Here is a 19,543-nt window from a genome sequence, read left to right as displayed (position 1 = left end):
ATCTTTGGGTAAAGGGAGTCAGGCCAAGCAGAGATGCTTCTGTATCCTGCTGGGATGTTCCTGTTTTTATCTGTCCCTAAGTAAAATGTCCCCAGAAAAGAGGATGGGATGGTGAAATTCAGTTTGCACACACCTATAAGAGTCAGGCTGACTACCAGCCCTGGGCCTCTCTGCCTAGGTCTTTTTTTTGTTGTTTTGTTTTTTGTTTTTCGAGACAGGGTTTCTCTGTGTGGTTTTGGTGCCTGTCCTGGATCTCGCACTGTAGACCAGGCTGGCCTCGAACTCACAGAGATCCGCCTGCCTCTGCCTCCCGAGTGCTGGGATTAAAGGCGTGCGCCACCACCGCCCGGCTCTCTGCCTAGGTCTTAACTGCTGATACAGGGACCATTGTGGCTTCTATGTCTGGGGACACATGAGAGATGCTTAGAAGGCTAGCTTGAGGGGTCCTTGAGAGAGACTGTCTAGATGGCTGGGATATGTCCCCTCTCTTCCCTGGAAGGGCAGGACCTGGTGCCCAAGCAAGCTCCTGTGTCTATGACTACCCTTGTACCATGGAGAAAGTTCAATGTCACAGCATGAGATTGGGGAAAAGGGAAGGCCAGAATCAAGAGAAAAACCCAACCACTGAAGGTGGCCCATCCTGGCCCAGAGCCCGAGGTCTGTTTTGTCCCTCTGGGGGTCACTACAGATCCCCGTCCTCTGTCCCTCTCTCCCCTCCCCTTCTTGGGAAGCGGGAAAGGAGGAAGATGCTGCCTTCACACAACGCCCAGTGTGGTACTTGTCTGTGGTACTTCATCCTTGTCTGTGTGCTCTGCACTGTTTCTCCCCACGCCTGAGCATGCAGCTGACCTTAGCGGGACCAGGTGCCGGCTGGCGGCATCTACAACCCCTCAGAGGTGGAGTAATCCCACGTGCCCCAGCCTCTCCTGCAGGTTCTGCAACTCCTGCCAGACTCGACCCTCTCTAGACTCCTCCGTCAGCTAAGACACATAACCAGCCTGTTAGCCAGGACGCCCGGGGCCCACCCTCTGCCGACGTCTGCAGTCTGCTTCTTAGCCTCTTTTAATGTCAGCTGTTCTCAGAATGCTCGCTCTTTCATTCCTGCTTCCTCATCCACCCTGTTCTCAGCCACCTGTGGCCTTGCTCCTGACAACTCCAGCCAGGGTCCCCTTCATCTCATCATGACCCATTGGCCATTCTAGGCTCTTGTTATCCTTGGCTTCTAGGCCGTGCTGGCACACTGTCCCCTCCTGCTGCAGACCTGTCCTGCACACCTGCCCAGGCTTCCTCACTTCCACCATCTCCTCTGTCCCCCTCCACTCTGTTGCCCCTCACCTCTCGGATCCGTTGCAGAAAGGGCTCAGGCTGGGCCCTCTCTGCTCCAGCAGTCATCATCATGGTGGCCTCCTGAAGTGTCATGACTTCCCTTTCCCTCCCTCTTCTTCCCAGTACTGGCATTGGGAACCCAGGGCTTCACACACTCTAGGCCAGTGCTCTACAAATGAGCTACATCCCTAGCCCTCTTTTTGCTTTTTATTTTGAGACAGGGTCTCCATAAGTTGCCCACACTGGTCCTGAAATTACTCTGTAAGCCAGGCTGACCCTTCACCTTGTCGTCCTTTTGCCTCAGCCTCCTCAGAAGCTGATGACAGGTTCATGCCACCAGATCCCAGTGTCAAAACTTTCCATGCTCCTGTTGAGGTCTCCGCCCTAGCCTCTGTCCTGAGGCCAAGGAGCCTGTGACTAGTCAAGTCCTTCTAGTCATGGCTACCAGAGGTCAGACTGGTCTCTGGAGCCAGCTTGGCAGATGGCTTTCAGAACGCCACCCTCTCTCTGCAGGCCCTCCTCTGAGATGTCTCCCTCCACCCAGGCCCAGCTTAGCCTCTGCTCCTGTCCTGCTCCTCCGAGTATTGCTGCTGCACCCCACCCTCTACTTCCTAAGCCCACCCAGATCCTCCACCTCTACCATCTCCATGGCCAACCCTAATGATTAGCTTCCTTAGGTCTTGCTCTCACGGCAGTAACAAGGGGCCTGTCCCTGGCTGTCACTTAGGCCCCTTCACATCCTATCTCAACCCAGATTCCAGAGAGGATCCCCTAGGGCTTGGAGTTGGCAATATTGGAAGGCTGGCCCCACCTCAGAGAAGGGTTTTAAAAGTACCCCACAAGCCAGATGTGGGGATGAACATCTATAAACTCACTGGGGAGGCTGCAGCTGGAGAATTCCGAGTTCCAAGCTAGCCTGGGCTACAGATCAAGATCTTGTCTCAAAATTTTTCTTTTCCACATCATGGGCTTCCTAATAAGCTCCAAGTGCCTGTCTCTAGCCCACCAGCCTTTAGCCTGTGCCCTGACATACCGCTTCAGCCTCGGCAGTCTCCTGTCCCCATGCCAGATCGCTAGCTTAGCTACTTCCTCCCCTTCTGACCCTGGCACCCTCTACCCTCAGCATACCTCCAGGTCTCTTCCTCAGAAGCCACTTCCCTGCCTCTGCTCCTACTCATCATCTTCCTTCACTTTTCTGGAATTATCATCATGTGGTGATGTTTTTGAGGACAGGGCATATCTCTGGGTCTTTGTGTAGTGACTGCTGGACGCAAGACTGGCCTGGCACAACCAGTCGAGGCCATCTAGCCTGGCATCCCATTGCCCTTGAGTGGCCCACCGCAGGTTCCCACTGCGGGCACCTGGTGTCCTCAGAGCAGGGTCTGGAATAGGCACGCTGTTCCAGGCCTAGAACACCTCGCATCCTTCCTGTCTCTGCCTCAGCGTCTCCTAACTCTTCATGGCACACTGAGGGAGGCCCTGGTTTTTAAAGGCCCAGGCCACGGTACCTTTTGTTAGACAGACCTAGGCCATTCTCACTGCTGTGGGGTGGGAGATAGCACGCTCCCGAGGACAAGGGTAGGGTAGGCAGCAGCTCTTGTCTGGCGTCACTCTGCCAGGCTCACACCTCTGCCTTAGACGGTGGCTTATTGCCTGCTTTTCACAGTGGTCCTGGGGCATGCCTTTCCACTGTTCGAGTTCCGGCAGGAGTGAGGACCCTACAAGGGTCCTTGATGCCTCCCTGATCTCTGAGGAAGAGGAGAGAGGTTTTTGTGCTGGGGTCTTCCTAATCCCTTCACCAGGTTGCCTGTGTGAGCCAGTCCCTTTGAGGAAAGGGAAGCTAACCCCAGAGAAGGGGAACAGGGGGTGCCTTGCCAGCTCCCGAGCCAAGAGCAATCTGGGCTGACCAGGAACCCTGCAAGTTCACCGCAGGAGGAAGGACTGCCCCTTGCCCTGGAAGCCAGACAGCAGAAGTAAGCTGAGCCCTCCAGCCTGGGCCTGGCATGCTCTGCCCTAAAGTGACTTTGGTGACAATGGGGGAAGGAGCTCAGGTTTCTCTGGTCAGACAGTACAGATCCATCATCCCTGTCCTCCCCTGAGAGGCCTCTAGAATTCAAGGTGCAAGGAGGTGGCTGTAGGCTGGGAGGGTGAGGCCAGACCTGCCTGGAGGGGACCGGTCAGCCCTGCAGGAGGTGCTGCAGCCACGCAGGCTTCTCTGCTTCCCTCAGCTTGGGCCTTCCAGAGTCCACGAGGGCTGTGCCCACAGAGGGAACTGGTTCTGCTTTCTACATCTCCAGTGAGGATGGGGAAACTGGGGTCCAGAAGACATAAAGTCTCTGGGACAGCGGGGGCCCAGAACCTTGCCCTGAGCTGGTTTCATACCATCCCCAGGAGCAAGCAGAAAAGAAGCAGATAGGCCTGTCTACTTTGGGGGAAGAGGGGTCTAGCTGGTGAGACAACCAGAGTTTAGCCTCCTGAGCCTGCCTTCAGCTTCCTGAAAAGCTAGCTTGCTGTCTCTGAGCTGAGGGGTGGACAGGTACACAGGTGGGAGAGCCTGGTCCCCAGAGGAAGTAGTGACCACACGGAGGAGATAGGCTATCTGATTCACACAGAAAATTAGCTCTGCCTCCTACCCTAGCTTTCAGGGGCCTCCCTGCTTATAGCACATGCCCAGAAGAGAGATGGCCAACAGGCACAGCTGTCCCTTGACTCCATATTTTCCCTTAATTTCCTCCCAGCTCCCCTTTCAAAATACAACTAGGAAGCCTTTGGCCCATTCACCCTCCTGGTGTGAAATGGGTAGGGAAGAGCCTGGGGCCTTAAGGGCCACCCCAAGGCAGGTGATGACAGGATTGCTTCTGGGATAGATGCCTGATTGGAGCAGCTCCCCAGGTGTGCAGCTGCAGGAGGTCTGGCTCAAGGACCAGCCTCTGGACCTGGCAGGTAGCTAGAGCCAATGCCTTGTGTGGCTTCCCACCCTGAGCAACAGTAAGTCCTCCATGAGTCTCAGTTCTGCACCCATCCTTGGGCTGGGCCTGACTCCCTGTACTCCAGACAGCCCAGGTATGGGGTGTGAGGGAGAGAGCCTATGACTCTAAGGCTAGCTTGGATTTCTCTCAGAGGGGCTGAGGGAAAGGGCCTTCTTAAGGCCCGGAGAAGCCTAAAATAGTTTTGAGGGACAATTCCAGCAGAACCTAATTATGACTGCTTAGAATTGGTGTAGCTACCCAAGTAGGCCTGGAGAGAGCCACAGGGTACTTGGATGCTCTTAGGCAGACTGGGCCAGCCTCCTGGCCTCCCCAGGTCCCTTTCTTGTGTCCGTTTTGGAGGCTGAGCCCTATTATGGAAACTTCAACCTTGAAGTGTCTTTGAGGCTCCGGCTTCCTGAGCCAGTCTGTGTGATCCTGCCTAATAAGACTAGCAACTTGAGATTGGTGTGTGGGGTTGGACAATGTGGGCGTGCAGGGAGACCTGGGACTCAGGCCAGGTCCCCCCAGCTGGGTGATACAGGTCTCTGCTACCTGCAAATGAGTGAGAAAGGTAAGTACTGGCTCCAGGGGCCCAGAATCCCCTCCGGCAGCACCTGGTACACCAGAAACAGTATTCGTGTACACTGTCAGCCCTTTGATAACCCCTTTGTTGCCATGTAACCCCTTCAGCCCTGAGGGAGGTTGAGTAACCTCTCTGGACTCCTGCCCACTGCCAGATCCCAGGAAGGTGGGCACCAGGTCTTCGTCCCTTTAGACCGTACTGGAGACTGAGAACAGGCACATGGCCGCCCCACCTGACCTTGGCCCCTAACCTGCTGAGGAACAAGCTAGGCTACATGGGCCAGATGACATTCCAGCTTGGGCAAGAATCTCCTAGCCAGTGTGTCTTAGGGGCACCATCCCTCTCTACTTCCCTGCTGCCCCATGAATCACTTAGCAATATGTGTATGAAACATGACCTGCTTCTTGCTGATTGCAGCCCTGGGTACCAGCCTTCCTCCTGCTCTGGCCCCGGCCCCTGCAGCTTGCATGAAGCAGGTCGTTTACCTGAGAGGGCATGAAGGAGTTCTGAGCTCATGGTGGGGACTAGCTCCCCAAGGTCGCAGGTGTAATCCACCTGCATACTCTGCTACTCCCACAATGCTGGCCCCATGGGACAGCTGGACAGCAGGGTTGGGAGCAGGCAGGGGCACCATGTTCTAGGATTGTTTCTTCTTGGCTGCCTGCCAATGTAAGTACCTGCACTTTGGGCTCTGAGCCCCTTGCTGCCCTGCTCCACTCAAGTAGAGGAGGAAGGCTCAGACCATCTTTATTTCCTCAGAAGCCAGAAGCCCAGCACCTTGGTCCCTCCTGAACTGTCAGGACTTGAGCCGGGGGAGAAGGTCTAGTCTATTGCCTGTCCATATCCATAGTTCTGTTTGTATGGGAAATAGGCTCCTCAGACATACAACTTCAGAACCAAGAAAATCAGGGGGCTAATTCCAGATGTTTAGGATTCTGGGTCCTCTGGGTCCTCATCCCATTCTGCCATGTACCTCAGATGGATGCTAGAAAAGACCAGGCAGGACTTGGAGAGCTCAGGTCTCATTAAGGGTGACTGTAGATTGCATTGCCCTCTGCTGATGGGCTCACTCTTGAAGAAGCAGAGGCAGCAGGCAGAGCTCACCTGCCAACCTCTTCCCACAGAAGGTGCCATGCGGGCTAGTGAGACTGTGTCAGAGGCCAGCCCCAGTTCCACAGCAAGCCAAACCGGTGTCCCCACCCAGGTGGTACAGCAGGTGCAGGGCAGCCAGCAGGTAGGACATGGCCTTCGCTGGGGGGAGGGGGCTCTCCCCTTCTTCCTGCATGATCACCTGTTTACCTGTCTTACCAGGATATGGCAGCAGCCACCCTCTTGGTAAGCAGACCCAGTTCAGCTCTTTCCTTCTGCCTCCACAGCGGCTGCTGGTCCAGGCAAGCGTGCAGGCCAAGCCAGGCCACGCATCACCCCTGCAGCTTACAAACATCCAGGTACCACAGCAGGTAAGGCTCCTGCTGCAGCCTCCCTTGGGGCAGAGAACCAGTTCCTGCTGCCTGCCTGCTTGTCTCCACACATAGGCCTCAGTCACAGGCTGCCCCAGCTCCTGGCTTTGGGCAGTGGCCTCTACAGACAAGATCAGATACCCCATGGGCTGTCCAAGCAGCCTCAGCAGTCACTGTATTTGAAAGAGGACTGGGGAGGACTGACAACAGGTAGCCTGTGGGTCCAGCCCCAGCATCTCACAGTGGCGTCTCCCTGGACCATTTCTAGTTTGTGAGCTCATATTTGGACTGTGCTAGAATGCTGGGGCTGGAAGCAGCACTAGGGCATATTAAATATGTGCTCTCCCACCAAGCCACACCCCAGCCCAGTATAGCAGATTGTAAGGACAAGAATGTGTTTGTCTTCTTTTTTTTCTTGAGGGGAGGTGTTTTGAGATAGGGTCTCATGTGGCCTGGAACTCTGTATGTGGTGGAGTATGACCTTGAACTCCTGATCTTAGGATTGCAGACATGCACCCCACACTGGGCTCTAGAACATATTCCACATGTCTTCTGAGCCAGGAACCAACTCTGGCTTTGCTACTTGGTTCCAGTGCTCAACAAGCCCTTCATCAGCCTTGAGCTTGGGTGTCACCTGCTCTAGAGTAGAGCCATAACTGTGCTGTGTTGGGACATGGGGCAGTTCCTGAGCTGACAGGCATGGAGTGCCTAGAATGTTCCTAGTGCATCAGTGCTCCGTGGTGGCATGGCTGTGAGGTGCAGGTCCCACCCCAGTACAGGAAAACAAAACCAAAAGCTTGGCTTTGGCCGGTGACACTGGTGACCTGCTCCTTCTTCTCCTGACTCCAGGCTATCCCCACACAGCACCTGGTGGTGCAGAGTGCAGTGCCGGGCACAAAGGGTGGCCAGGTCTCCCTGACGGTGCACCCTGCCCCTGAGGTAGGTGCTGCCACACTGACCTCTTCCCATCTTCTTCCCGTTCCAGCCGTGTACCCCATATCTGCCAAACAGCATATTTGCCCCACCACCTATTTTGAGACAGGATCTCACAGTGTCATTCAGGCTAATACCAAACTCCTATGTAGAGCTGGCTGATCCCTAACTTCTGATCCTCCTGCCTCAGTCCCGAGTGCTGGGTTGCAGGTGTGTACCACTATGACTAGCCTCACTGCTAGTGAGCTAGTGAAGCTCTCCTGCCCTGAACTCACTTGCAGCTCCTGAGCCCTAGCTCCCTGCTCCATGAACCCTGGTGGGGTATCTAGCCAATGCCCGGCCCTGCAGCTGAGCTGAGGTTGAGACACACACACACACACCCCAGTAAAGGCTTGGAGACCACAGGCTGGAGGCAAAGGCAGATAGATCTCTGTGAGTTTGAGACCAGTCTGGTCTACACAGTGAGTTCCAGGACAGCCTGATCTGTTACATAGTGAGACCTTGTCTCCAAAACAAAACAAAACCCTAAAAAGAGAATACAGGGCCAGATGCCAGGCTTAGCCGGGTCTGTGGGTAGGTCTTCCACGTTGCAGCCCAGGATTCTCTGTGTGTAACAGAGCTGATGGCTCTGCATGCATTGTTACATACCTGCACCCGAGAGGCTGAAGCAGGAGGGTTTCAAGTGTGATGCTAACAGGTCTTACAGTGAGACCCTGTCTCAGAAAGAGCTGGTGAAATCCACCATTCATCTGCTCCCTCTTATCACAATTGCAGTCCATCCTAGTGCAGTGTGTCCCAGCGCAAACACAAGCCCCTCCCCCCGTGGCCCTGGGAACCCCTCCCATTCATTTCCACTGGGAAATGGGGAGCAGAAGCACTCGCCGCAGCAAGTGGGGAGGGGGCAGCAGAAAGTGAAGGTAGATGTCACTTTTGTTGTTACTGTTAATGAAGGAAAGCCTGACCGGTAGGAGCTGGGCCCTGGGACCAGCCCAGCCCCCACCTGTTCTTTCTCACCTTTGCTGCAGCCCTTCTGATTATGGAAGCCACACGTGGCCTCTGGTCCTCGTGGGAGGATTGGACACCCTGCAGCTCCTCCCTGCAGAGTAGTGTTATGGCTGCTGTGGGATATTCCACCCTTTGCAAAGAGTCTTCTCAGGCGGATTTGCTAGGGCCCAGCTGCCCCAGATACAACCCAAGCTGGCCCTGACACTGTCCCTGTTTGTTCTCTTATAGAGGTCACCAGTGCAGGCCAACAACTCCACCAGCAAGACAGCTGGGGCTCCTGCAGGCACGGTACAGCAGCTACAGGTCCACAGTGTCCAGCAGAGTGTCCCTGTCAGCCAAGAGGTACCTGGCCAGGCGTGTGGGCCAAGTAGCCACCTGTGTCTGTGTCTCTGGCCTGTTAGAGCCAAGCAGATGGGGTCCAGCTCCAGCCTGCCGTGTGGGCATTTAGCAAGAACCTCTATCTAGATTCAGTGTCCCTGACTGTGACACTTGTAGTACCTCAGCGGGCACATTCTGGCTTTGAAAACTCATGTTGGTAGGTCAGGGAGATGGCTCAGTGGGTAAAGGACACTTGCCACCAAGCCTGAATTCCATCCCTGAGCCCTGCGTGAGAACGGGACAGCCAACAAGTTGTCTTCTGACTTGTGCACACACGCAACGCTCACAGCAAAGAAGAAAAGAAAACCCACCTTGGGATGGCTGGGGGTGTACTTACCCATCATGCCAAGGTCCTGGATTCCATCTCGGTTCTACAAAACCAAACAGCAAGAACACTCATTGGCCTCTTTAGGCCAGTTTACTGAGGAGGGGAGGTAGCAAGGCCAAGTACTTGCTTATTCCTAAGGTGTCAGGGCCAGGCCTCAGGTTTTTAACTTTTTTTGAATGTGTATGTGTGTTTTATTTGCATGTTATATCTGTGTGCCATGTGTCCACCTAGAAGTGGAGTTACAGAGTTGTGAGCTGCCACGTGGGAATTGAGCTGGGAATTGAACCTGGGTCCTTGAGAAGAACAGCCTGTTCTCTTAACCACTGAGCCATCTCTCAAGTCTACCATCCCCAGGATGTGCCCAACCTTCCAGAGGAGGCCAAATTCCCCAGTGCCAGCCACAGTGGCCTGGGCAGATCAAGAGTGCAGGGTGGGCTTGTGTGTCCTTACTGTTTAATTTTTGGGGTTCGTGGCCTCTCAGAAACCAAGGTGAGACAAGTTTTGTGTGCCCTCATACTCTTTGCTACTTGAGAGGCTGAGGCCAGGAGATCTCAACTCCAAAGCCAGTCTGGGCAACGTAGTCAGATCCTGATTCAGAACAAAAATTGAAAGAATGCTGGGGATATAGCTTAGTGGTAGAGAGCTTGCCTACCATGCGTAAGTCCTCAAGTTCCCCAGTACCAGGCTGAAAAATCTCACACAGGCCGAAGTCATAGACAGACTCTTCCCTAGAGGAAACAGAAACCACTCAACCCTAAGGGTTCACAGACACTTCCCTTCTTGGGCTAGAATCACTCTGAACCGTCAGGTAGCCAAGAGTCAGACAGTAAGGAACCTGAAGGCCTGTGTTGCTGGACCCCACATGGAAAGGCTGCTCTTGGCCTGGGAAATGGCAGCCTTTTCCCCAGAGTGCTGTTTTGAGGTTCCCAAGCATGCATGGGACTTGCTGCCCTGGTTGCTATGGTTACCACAGTGTGACTTGCCTCTTCTCTCCCAGAGGTCGGTAGTCCAGGCCACTCCACAGACCAAAGCTGGCGCGGTGCAGCAGCTGACTGTGCAGGGGCTGCAGCCAGTTCACGTTGCTCAAGAGGTGCGTGTCTCATCTCTCTATGTCGGGGGCAATCAGACTGGTACCGGGCTGTTGCTGGGGGTACAGGCACCAAATCCTGAGGGAGGAATGGAGCCAGCTGGGGGGCCCGGAAGGGCGGAGACCATGGGATCCCTCAGAGTTTGAAGCCCTGTACAGGTCTAGCCCTGGGCAGCTGACTCCATCCTGAATCCTACCCCATCCCAGCACCTGACCGCTCAGGACACGGGTCTTGTTAAGAGAGGTCTGGATTTGAATCCCACTTCTTTCTGATACCGCCCGGTCCATTCCTTCCTTCCCTAACAAGACCAGGTGGGAAATCTTCATCCTGGTGGCCATGTGCGCACAGCCCGGTGACCCCCCAGTGTCTCTGTTTGTCCTCCAGAGCTCAGGCAGTCAGTTTCCCGCTAGGAAGGCAGAGCAGCAAGAACCCCGGCCCACGCCGCCGCCGGAGCCGCCGCCCCGGCCTCCCGGGCCCGGGCCAGCGTGCTGCGGCGAGGCCTCGCAGCTAGGCAGCCCAGAGCAGCCGCCGCTCCATTACGAGCCGGGCGTGGAGCAGTGGGTGGAGCTGGTGGGCGTGCTGCCCCCACACCTGCTCCTGCCGCAGCAGAGGGTAGTCTTCGAGCCACTGCCGGGGCTCTCGGCCCGAGCCAGCCCTGACCTGAGGGTCTGGATCCACAGAATTCCCCAGGTGCTAGTGTTCGGCACCGCCCTCAAAGTAGGTGGCGGCGGACCGCGGACGCACAGCGGGGGGCGGAGGGCGGGCGGGGGCGGGGCGGCCCGCCCGCCGGGCCGCTTCAGCCCCGCCTCCAATCCAAGGCCAGGCCCCAGGCTCCGCCCCTGCAGTCCAAGGAGGGAGGGGTGAGATGTCTATGCCCCGCCCCCAAAGTGCTGTCAGTCATTACAGGTTCTGCCTCAGGAACTAAGTCCTAGACTGCACCCCTACAAACCAGGGTTGGAGGTGGAGGTGGGTTATCCAGTACCCGCCCCTAAGGTGGTGTCAGTCATTTCAGATTCTATCCCATAAACTGACCCCTCTCCAGGCTCCACCCTGACCATTCTGCTTGGGAAACAGGTTTCCAGGAGCCCCTCAGGCCCGATCTTTAATTACAAACCAGATACACACGTGCCTGTGTTTACCTCCTGTCTGGTATCCCTTCCCGTGCCTGTCAGCATCCTCAACCTCTGTTGTTCCCAACCAAACCAGACAATCCCAGCACCTCCTGTTTTTCAGCCACGGCCCAAAGCCTTCCATCTTCAGCCTCTAGCCTCTGGCCCATGTTGTTCAGAGAACCCTGATGTGCTGGGGATTTTTCTGGGTGTCAGGGAGACTGGGTTGTGGCCAGCCCTGACCCACGACCCTGTTCTTCCTCCTGCCTCAGGTACAGCAGCTCCAGCAGGTGCCTGTCCCACATGTGTACCCCAGCCAGGTGCAGTATGTGGAGGGTGGCGATGCCAGCTACGCAGCCAGCGCCATGTAAGTGGGCAGAGTGACGGAGGGAGGGCGCAGATCTGTCTGGGGCACGGGGCCACAATTCCAGCTCCCCGCTGACCTGCAAGCCTGAGGTGATAGCCTCACCTCCATGGGAGCTTCCCAGGGGCAGCCAGAGCTACCAGGAATATAGGCTGCTGGTAGCAGAATAGACACTAGTCAGTTGGGAGGGTACCTCCACTAATTAGGGGCTGTGTGGTTAGATGGATTTCAGTTTTAGGAGGGAAAGGGAAAGAAAAAAACATACATGTATGTATACATATGATATATAGAGATATTTGTAAGTACATTTCTACAACATAAAATTTTCATTTTTGCCAGGCAGTGGTGGCACATGCCTTTTAATCCCAGCACCCAGAAGGCCGAGGCAGGCAGATCTTTTCCTGTGCTGGGATTCAAGATGTGTGCTACCACTGCCTGACTAAATTTGTCTATATGAATCAGGAAAAAGCAGTTCTTCAGTTCTCAGATCTGACCTTTAATGCCCCACAGAGTGTCTGTTTCTCTGTTACTACCCAGAAATGCTCTGAGCATAAAACTACCCTGTTTTAGCAGCACTGGGGAGGCAGAGGCAGGCAGATTTTTTTTATTACATTGATTTATGTATGTGTAGGGGAGGGACATGTGTGTGCCATGGTGCACATATGGAGGTCAGAGGACAGCCTGAAGGAGTCAGTTTTCTCTCTCCATCCTGTAGGTTCCAGGAGTCAAACTCAGTTCCTCAGGCTTGGTAGCAAGCACCCTACCTCCTGAGCCATCTTGCCGGTCCCCAGGAAGATCTTGAATTGAAGGCTCGTTACACAGTTAGGTCCTGTCTCAAATAAAAAGGAAATGGATCATTTCTTTTTTCAGAAACATAGGCTGAATATTCTGTCTCAGACTTTTCCTTGGGGCCTGGGGAGACGGCTCAATAGTAAATTGCTTGCTTATTAAACCTGGGAGCCTGAGGTCAGGTCTCTGTACCCGTGTAAGAGCCTGGCATGGTGGCATGCATCTGTAACCCCAGAGCCGTCGTACTGGCCCTCGTTTGTGTGTGGACATGGTAGGGAGAACGTGTGTGTGTGTGTGTGTGTGTGTGTGTGCACCATGTAGTAAGTGCAGTGCAGAGGCCAGCACTGGAGTCTGTGTGCTCCGTGGGCTTCGGGATCAAACCGAGGGCTTCAGGCTTGTTGGCAGCACCCCGCCCCCCCGAGCCATCGGCCAGGCTCAAGTTTTCATGTCTTATCACTGACACACTGAGTGGGCTCAGAGACGGAAACTGAGGGGTGGCTCTCCTGTCGCCTCTCCACAGAGCCCTCTACCTGCACTTAGGGTCATCTTTTCCTACCCTTCCAACCTCTTGTCTCTGGTTGTCCACTGTGCCTGGTTTAGGCGGACTGCAAGGCAGTCATCTTCTCCTCACCCTGCTCTAGCCTTGTTTAGTTTGCAGCCTCCAAAGATGGGCCCAGATGCCCTCGCTGTCCTGCTACAGTGCACGGTTAGATTTGCAGCTTGTGTTACCGGAACAGTCCGTCAGCATATGTTCTGGGTTGAAGGGGCAGCCCCTGCAGGAAAGGTGGACAGTCACAGACACTCCTCTATCTGCCCTACAGTCTTAGGGACTTTGTCTTCCCTTCTGGATTTTCCTTCCCTGGACCCAGAACTTACTCGTGGTTGCTGAGGGAAGTGTCTATTGTAGTTTGCATTCTGGACCCCCACCTTGTTTTCTCACTTCTGCAGCGAGGGTAGTGGCTCCTGTACCAGAGTGCTGCATAGTTCAGTGACAGCTGCCCACAGAGGGCCAGTGAGACGGCTCAGCGGGTGCTTGCTGCCAGGCCTCACGACCTGAGTTCGGTCTCTAGGACCCACACGGTGGAAGGAGAGAGCTGACTCCCACAAGTTGTCCTCTGAGCTCCACACGTGTGCCGTGGTACCTGTGTGTTCCCCTCCAAGTAATCAATAACTATAAAGAAATTTTTTTAGAAAAACACCAAGGATGTGGCTGCCTATTCAGTTTTAGGCCATGCTCAGTCTCTTATATGTGAAGGTGGGCCACACTGGTGTTCTGTGCCTTCTCTGGTCCTCTCCTGGAATCCCTACTTCCTTGTACAAGGCTCACTGATCACAGCCTCATGTCTGCTTCTTGGCAGCCGCTCTAGCACCTACCCCTACCCTGAGACGCCCATCTACACACAGCCAGCAGGCACCAGCTACTATGAGGCTCCAGGCACCGCTTCCCAGGTCAGCACACCGGCTACTTCCCAGACTGTGGCCAGCAGTGGCTCGGTGCCCATGTATGTGTCCGGCAGCCCGATTGTCGCCAGCTCCTCCAGCAGTGAGGCCGGGGCCAGCAACAGCAGCGTGGGGGCAGGGGGCAGCGGGGGAGGTGGCAGCGGTGGCGGCGGCGGTGGCAGCGGCGGTGGCGGCAGCGGTGGCAGCAGTAGCAGTGGAACAGGCACCTACGTGATCCAAGGCGGCTACATGCTAGGCAACGCCAGCCAGTCTTACTCCCACACCACCCGTGCCTCACCAGCCACAGTAAGTGTTCTGACCCCATTCAGGGGAAATGGGAGGTGAGCACTCGGGGAGGGGTGACTGGGAACTTAATCAGGGCATAGAAGTTCGGCCGAGGCATTATAGCTCAGTGGTCCAGTGCTCACCTGACCCAGGAGCCTGGTGTCCTATGCAGTGTAACCTTAGGGGTTGCTCAGCTGCTCTGTACCTCAGCTGCTGTGTGATGCTCTGGGACAATCGCAGAAATGTCCTTAGTCAGAACTGGTGACAGCTAGATAAGGAAGTGAGAGAGATTTGGGCTCTTAGAGTCAGTGTTGGTGGCATTGAATTCCAGCCCAGTCAGGCCCACTGGGTCTGGGTCAGAACACCTTGTCCCTGCCCCCCACACATCCCCTACATACCTACTAGTGTTCACTAGTTTGTTTAGTCTATTTTAAAAGATACTGATGTGAACCATGTGATTTCACAATGCTGTGGGTCCTCTGGTGCTGCTTAAAACACACACATGCTGCCAGGCGGTGGTGGCACGTGCCTTTGATCCCAGGACTCGGGGCAAAGCCAGGTGGATCTCTGTGAGTTTGAGGCCAGCCTGGGCTACAGAATGAGATCCAGGACAGCCAGGACTGTTAACACAGTAAAACCCTGTCTTGAAAAAACAAAACCAACCAAACAAAAACAAAATAAACACACACACACACACACACACACACACACACACAAATAGAATGACCAGGGTCTGATGAGGGGGTGAGAGCTCTGCCCGCTGGAGAAGACGCCGCTTGGCCTGGGTTGCTCTTGAGCCCTGGAGGCTGAGGTCACTGAGAGACTGTGGTGCGTGCGTGCGTGCGTGCGTGCGTGCGTGCGTGCGTGCGTGCGTGCGTGCGTGTTTTTTTCCCAGTTACTTTTTTTTTTGGTTTTTCAAGACAGGGCTTTTCTGTGTAGTTTTGGTGTCTGTCCTGGACAATAAAGAGCTTGCTGTGAAAGCAAGGGCTTCTGAGTTTGCATCCCCAGCACCTCCACAAATTTATAAACCTAGGGCTCGAGGGCAGAGACAGAGGTACCTGGGGCAGCCGGCCAGACTGTGAGCTCCAGGTTCAGTGAGAGATGCTTTCTCAAGAAAACAAGGTGGGAGTGGAGTGGGGCTAGAGAGGTGCCTCAGTGGTTAAGAGCACTGGCTGCTCTTCTGGAGGCCCTGGGTTCAATTCCCAGTACCCACATGGCAGCTCACACCTGTCTGTAACTCTAATTCCAGGGGATCTGACACCCTCTTCTGGCCTCTGTGGAGACCAGGCATGTATGGTACACAGACAGACATGTAGGCAAAAAACTCCTACACATAAAATAAAAACAACAAAAACAAAGTAGGCAGCAACTGAGGAAGACGTCAGCTGTCACCCCCTGGCCTGTGCACACATGCTGCACACGTGCTCCTATGTGTCCTCTCACATGAACCCTGAAACAAACACATGAACAAAAAAGCCCTGACAAATGCCAGTACACCTTTTCCTGCTCACCTGCTTCCCTGCTCAGCCCCATTTCCCTAACAGACACTGCCCAATCCAGAAATCTTGGTTTGTGGCCAGGGGCGGTTTCTGCCTTTTTTTTTTTTTTAGATTTATTTATTTATTTTGTATACAATGTTCTGCCTGCATGTATGTCTGCAGGCCAGAAGAAGGCACCAGATCTCATTACAGATGATTGTGAGCCACTACATGGTTGCTGGGAATTGAACTCAGGACCTCTGGAAGAACAGCCAGTGCTCTTAACCTCTGAGCCATCTCTCCAGCTCCCCTGTCTGTTGTTTTTAAGACAGATCTCCCTGTGTAGTCCAGAATGGCCTCAGTTTCCCCAGTGTTGGGAGTTTAGGTGTGTATCACCATGTAACCAGGCTTGCTCCATGGGATTGTAAATGTGGAGAGATGCCTGCCACAGTCAAGATACAGAAATGAGGCAGCAAAGGCTTACCTAACTCTGTGAGGTCCTGGGTTCCGTCCGGAGCACTGAGCACTGAGGAAAAAATGAAGAGCTATTTCATCCTCAGAGATCTCACCTCTTAATATTTACCCTCCTCTACCTCCCTTTCAACATCCTCAACTCCCCCAGGAACCATGATCTGTTATCTGACTCTATAATGTCACTTGTAGGTGGACTCTATTCTGTGACCTGGGGAGATTGGCTTTTCATTCCTCATGTATTACCAACTTGTCTTTAAGTAGCTGCAGGTGGCTAGTGGCATGTGTATTGATCAGCGCTGTTCTAGATGCTTTGAAAGACTGTAGTTCCCAGGAGTACTGTGACAGGATATGCGCCTTACAGCCGGCCGGGGTGGCCATCAGAACCGCAGTGGAAAACAAACAGTGGCAGAGCACGCAGCCAGTCTCCAAGGACGCCACGGACTGTCAGCACTGTCCCGCCCTCTTGTGTGCTCCAGGTCCAGTGGCTCCTCGACAATTATGAGACCGCCGAAGGCGTGAGCCTGCCACGGAGCACCCTGTACTGCCACTACCTGCTGCACTGCCAAGAGCAGAAGCTGGAGCCCGTCAACGCCGCCTCTTTCGGCAAGCTCATCCGCTCAGTATTCATGGGGCTACGCACACGCCGCCTGGGCACCAGGTTTGTCCCACCCCTCCTCCCTCAGCTGCCCTGGGCCCCAAGGGCATATGCTCTCTGCTCATGTGACCCGCCTCAACTCCAAGTGGGTTTGAACCACAGGGCAAGAACTCTCTTGCTCCTCCTCACTCCACTCAGCCCTTCTTCCTGTGCCTACCTCTGGGACATTGCTCTGGCTGTGCCTTTCCATTCCTGTACTTACTCCATCTCCTTACTCAGCTATCCCTTGGTGTCTGCTCATCTCTTTTCCAGTTAGTAGCGCAGGCATCATTGCATTCATTCATTCATTCATTCATTCATTCATTCATACTATCCTTGGTGATATACTTGATCTCTTTGTCTCAGTTTTCTCACGTCTGTCCAAGCTATCAGGAACACCCTTCATAGGGTCAAGAGGAAGTGGGGTTACATGCTCAGTATAAGCACCTCCTATGCCCTTATGACCAAGCCGAGTGCTTGCCTGGTATCAGAGTTGGTAGCGAGCGGTGACTCTTGCCACCTGGTGCCCTTTGCTTCTTCAGCTGAGCAGGGTAGCTTTCTCTGTCCAGGCCCTGAAAAGAGAGCAAAGCTGTGTGAGACCCTGGTGTCCTGCTCAGCTGGTAAAGCACCTCTCCCCTTCTTCCCAGGGGCAACTCTAAATACCACTACTACGGCCTGCGAATCAAAGCCAGCTCACCCCTGCTGCGGCTGATGGAGGATCAGCAGCACATGGCCATGCGAGGCCAGCCCTTCTCCCAGAAACAGAGGTAGGAGCCTCCTGCTCTGAGACTGAGCAGGGACTGCAGAGCTGGCTGTACTAAACCACTTGACCATGCCCTAGGTCATCAGCCTCTGCCTGTCCCCCACCAGGTGACTTGTCCCTTCCAGGTGACCCATTACTTACCACCCAACCACCCCTCCATCGGTCCTCACCTGCTACCCACCCCCCACCCCAGCCTATCCCTTCAAAAACCTAGTCCCCACACAGCTGGGCTACCCCCCCCCCCCATGCTAGGTGGCTTATCTCCCCTCACCCCAGCTGGCCCATCTCCCCACCAGCCACCCCACTACCCCTTCCCCTCCAGGCTCAAGCCCATCCAGAAGATGGAGGGCGTGGCCAACGGTGTTGCCGTGGGGCAGCAGAGCACAGGGCTGGCAGACATCAGCGCCCAGGTGCAGCAGTACCAGCAATTCCTGGGTGAGAGCCGATGGGCAGGGCAGTGCAGCCTGCCTCTGGGGACTTGGGAGGGCCCACAGGGGGAGTCTGGTGGACATTCAGGCTTGCTTCCCTCTGTCTTTGTGGGATTGTTCTATCCCCAGAAACCTTTACTAAGATCTCCCAACCCCATTTTTTTGGGGGGGGGGCAGTTTAGACAGGGTCTCACTATATAGTCCTGGCTAGTACGAAACTCACTATGTAGACCATGCTGGCCTCTAGCTCACAGAGATCCACTTGCCTCTACTTCCTAAGAGCTGGGATAAGGCATGTGCCACCATGCCTAGCCTGCCCTGTACTTTGGAGACCAGGTCTCACTGTATAATCAGGACCAACCTGGAATTCATGAGCCTTCTGCCTCAGCCTCCGGTGCTGAGATCCCAGGGTGTGCACCATCCCATTCCTTTCAGTAGCCAGTGTTTCTGTGTCTGTGTAACCAGTGAAGCCTGGTAATGCTGAATCCCACACCAACAGGTAATGCCTTGGATGGTCAAACAGTGGTCCATTAACATGACAGGGGATCCCATCCTTGTTGGCCTGCAGCTCTGTGTCCATGTGACTAGGATTAGTAACTGAGAGGGCCAGTGTGTACCCAGGGTATGTGTTCAGTTTTTACACACACTAAAGGAGGAACCAGGCCTGATGGTGCCCCTAACAGCTGCTAAGTCTCCTGGCCACACGGTGGTACTGTGGCTGGCGAGTGGAGGAAGATATGGGAGGTCACAGTCAAGTATGGCCCTGGTGACCCAAGTTAACCCTGAACTGCATCCCTGTGGTACTAGGGCCTTTAGACACCTGCTGTCTGTGCAGGGAGGCTGCCTGTACCAGGTGTCTAAGGTCCAGTCAGAACCCTCACTCAGCAGGCCAGGACAGGCACAAGCACCTCACATGCTCTGTGGAGGGGGCCATGGGGCCCTGGGCCAGGAGCTCACCCTGCTTGAGCCTCCTCATCCACCACATACATGGGATTGACACGTTGGGAAGATGATAGGTGACTAGGACCCCGAGGTAGCAGAGAGGTAGGCAGTGGACATGGCCTCATGGTGTCCCTCCCCATAGATGCCTCCAGGAGTCTCCCTGATTTTGTTGAGCTGGACCTCCAGGGCAAAGTGCTGCCTGAGGGCGTTGGCCCTGGGGACGTCAAGGCCTTCCAGGTCCTGTACCGGGAACACTGTGAGGTAGGGCAGTCAGATGGTGAGTGAGTAGGTGGGTGGGCCAGCCTTGAATGCAGCTCGTTTCTGCCTTGGGCAGGAAGCCCCATGCTGGCCCTGCCCAATCCCCATTGTGAAGTCCTGTCCCTGCAGGCCATTGTGGACGTCATGGTAAATCTCCAGTTCACACTGGTAGAAACACTGTGGAAGACCTTCTGGAGATATAACCTTAGCCAGCCTAACGAGGCACCACCGCTGGCTGTGTGAGTCCCTGGGGCTTGGAGGGGGTCACCCTTGCATGTGGGGGTTACACATGCCCTTGACTGAAGGTTGAGTGTGTTCACCCAGGCATGACGAGGCAGAGAAGCGGCTGCCCAGGGCCAGTCTGGTGCTCCTCTCCAAGTTCCAGCCTGTGCTGCAGTGGACCAAGCGCTGTGACAATGTGCTGTACCAGGGCCTGGTGGAGATCCTCATCCCTGACGTGCTGCGGCCCATCCCCAGTGAGTGCCATTGTCCGTGCTCCTTCCCAGAAG

General features: G+C 54.8%; 1 protein-coding gene across 2 annotated transcripts in view; it reads left to right on the top strand.

Annotated features, from left to right (window-relative positions):
* The window catches only part of Rfx1 (regulatory factor X1), a 34,855-nt gene that overhangs the window by 11,150 nt on the left and 4,162 nt on the right, over positions 1-19,543 (top strand). The window contains exons 3-15 of one of the 2 annotated variants that reach the window (XM_052728671.1): positions 6,003-6,112; positions 6,255-6,338; positions 7,188-7,277; positions 8,505-8,618; positions 9,980-10,072; positions 11,452-11,546; positions 13,691-14,078; positions 16,486-16,667; positions 17,291-17,410; positions 17,729-17,841; positions 18,919-19,037; positions 19,164-19,273; positions 19,359-19,510. In XM_052728671.1, coding sequence (XP_052584631.1) covers positions 6,003-6,112; positions 6,255-6,338; positions 7,188-7,277; positions 8,505-8,618; positions 9,980-10,072; positions 11,452-11,546; positions 13,691-14,078; positions 16,486-16,667; positions 17,291-17,410; positions 17,729-17,841; positions 18,919-19,037; positions 19,164-19,273; positions 19,359-19,510 — 1,770 coding nt within the window. The remainder of the gene's footprint in view (positions 1-6,002; positions 6,113-6,254; positions 6,339-7,187; positions 7,278-8,504; positions 8,619-9,979; positions 10,073-11,451; positions 11,547-13,690; positions 14,079-16,485; positions 16,668-17,290; positions 17,411-17,728; positions 17,842-18,918; positions 19,038-19,163; positions 19,274-19,358; positions 19,511-19,543) is intronic. The other variant, XM_052728672.1, reaches the window with a different exon arrangement.

The sequence above is a fragment of the Peromyscus californicus genome, unplaced genomic scaffold, assembly GCF_007827085.1.
Source record: "Peromyscus californicus insignis strain IS unplaced genomic scaffold, ASM782708v3 Scaffold_8__1_contigs__length_139910024, whole genome shotgun sequence".
NCBI classification, from domain to species: domain Eukaryota; kingdom Metazoa; phylum Chordata; class Mammalia; order Rodentia; family Cricetidae; genus Peromyscus; species Peromyscus californicus.
Note: the sequence above shows the minus strand (reverse complement) of the source record. Positions and strands in the feature narration are given on the sequence as shown.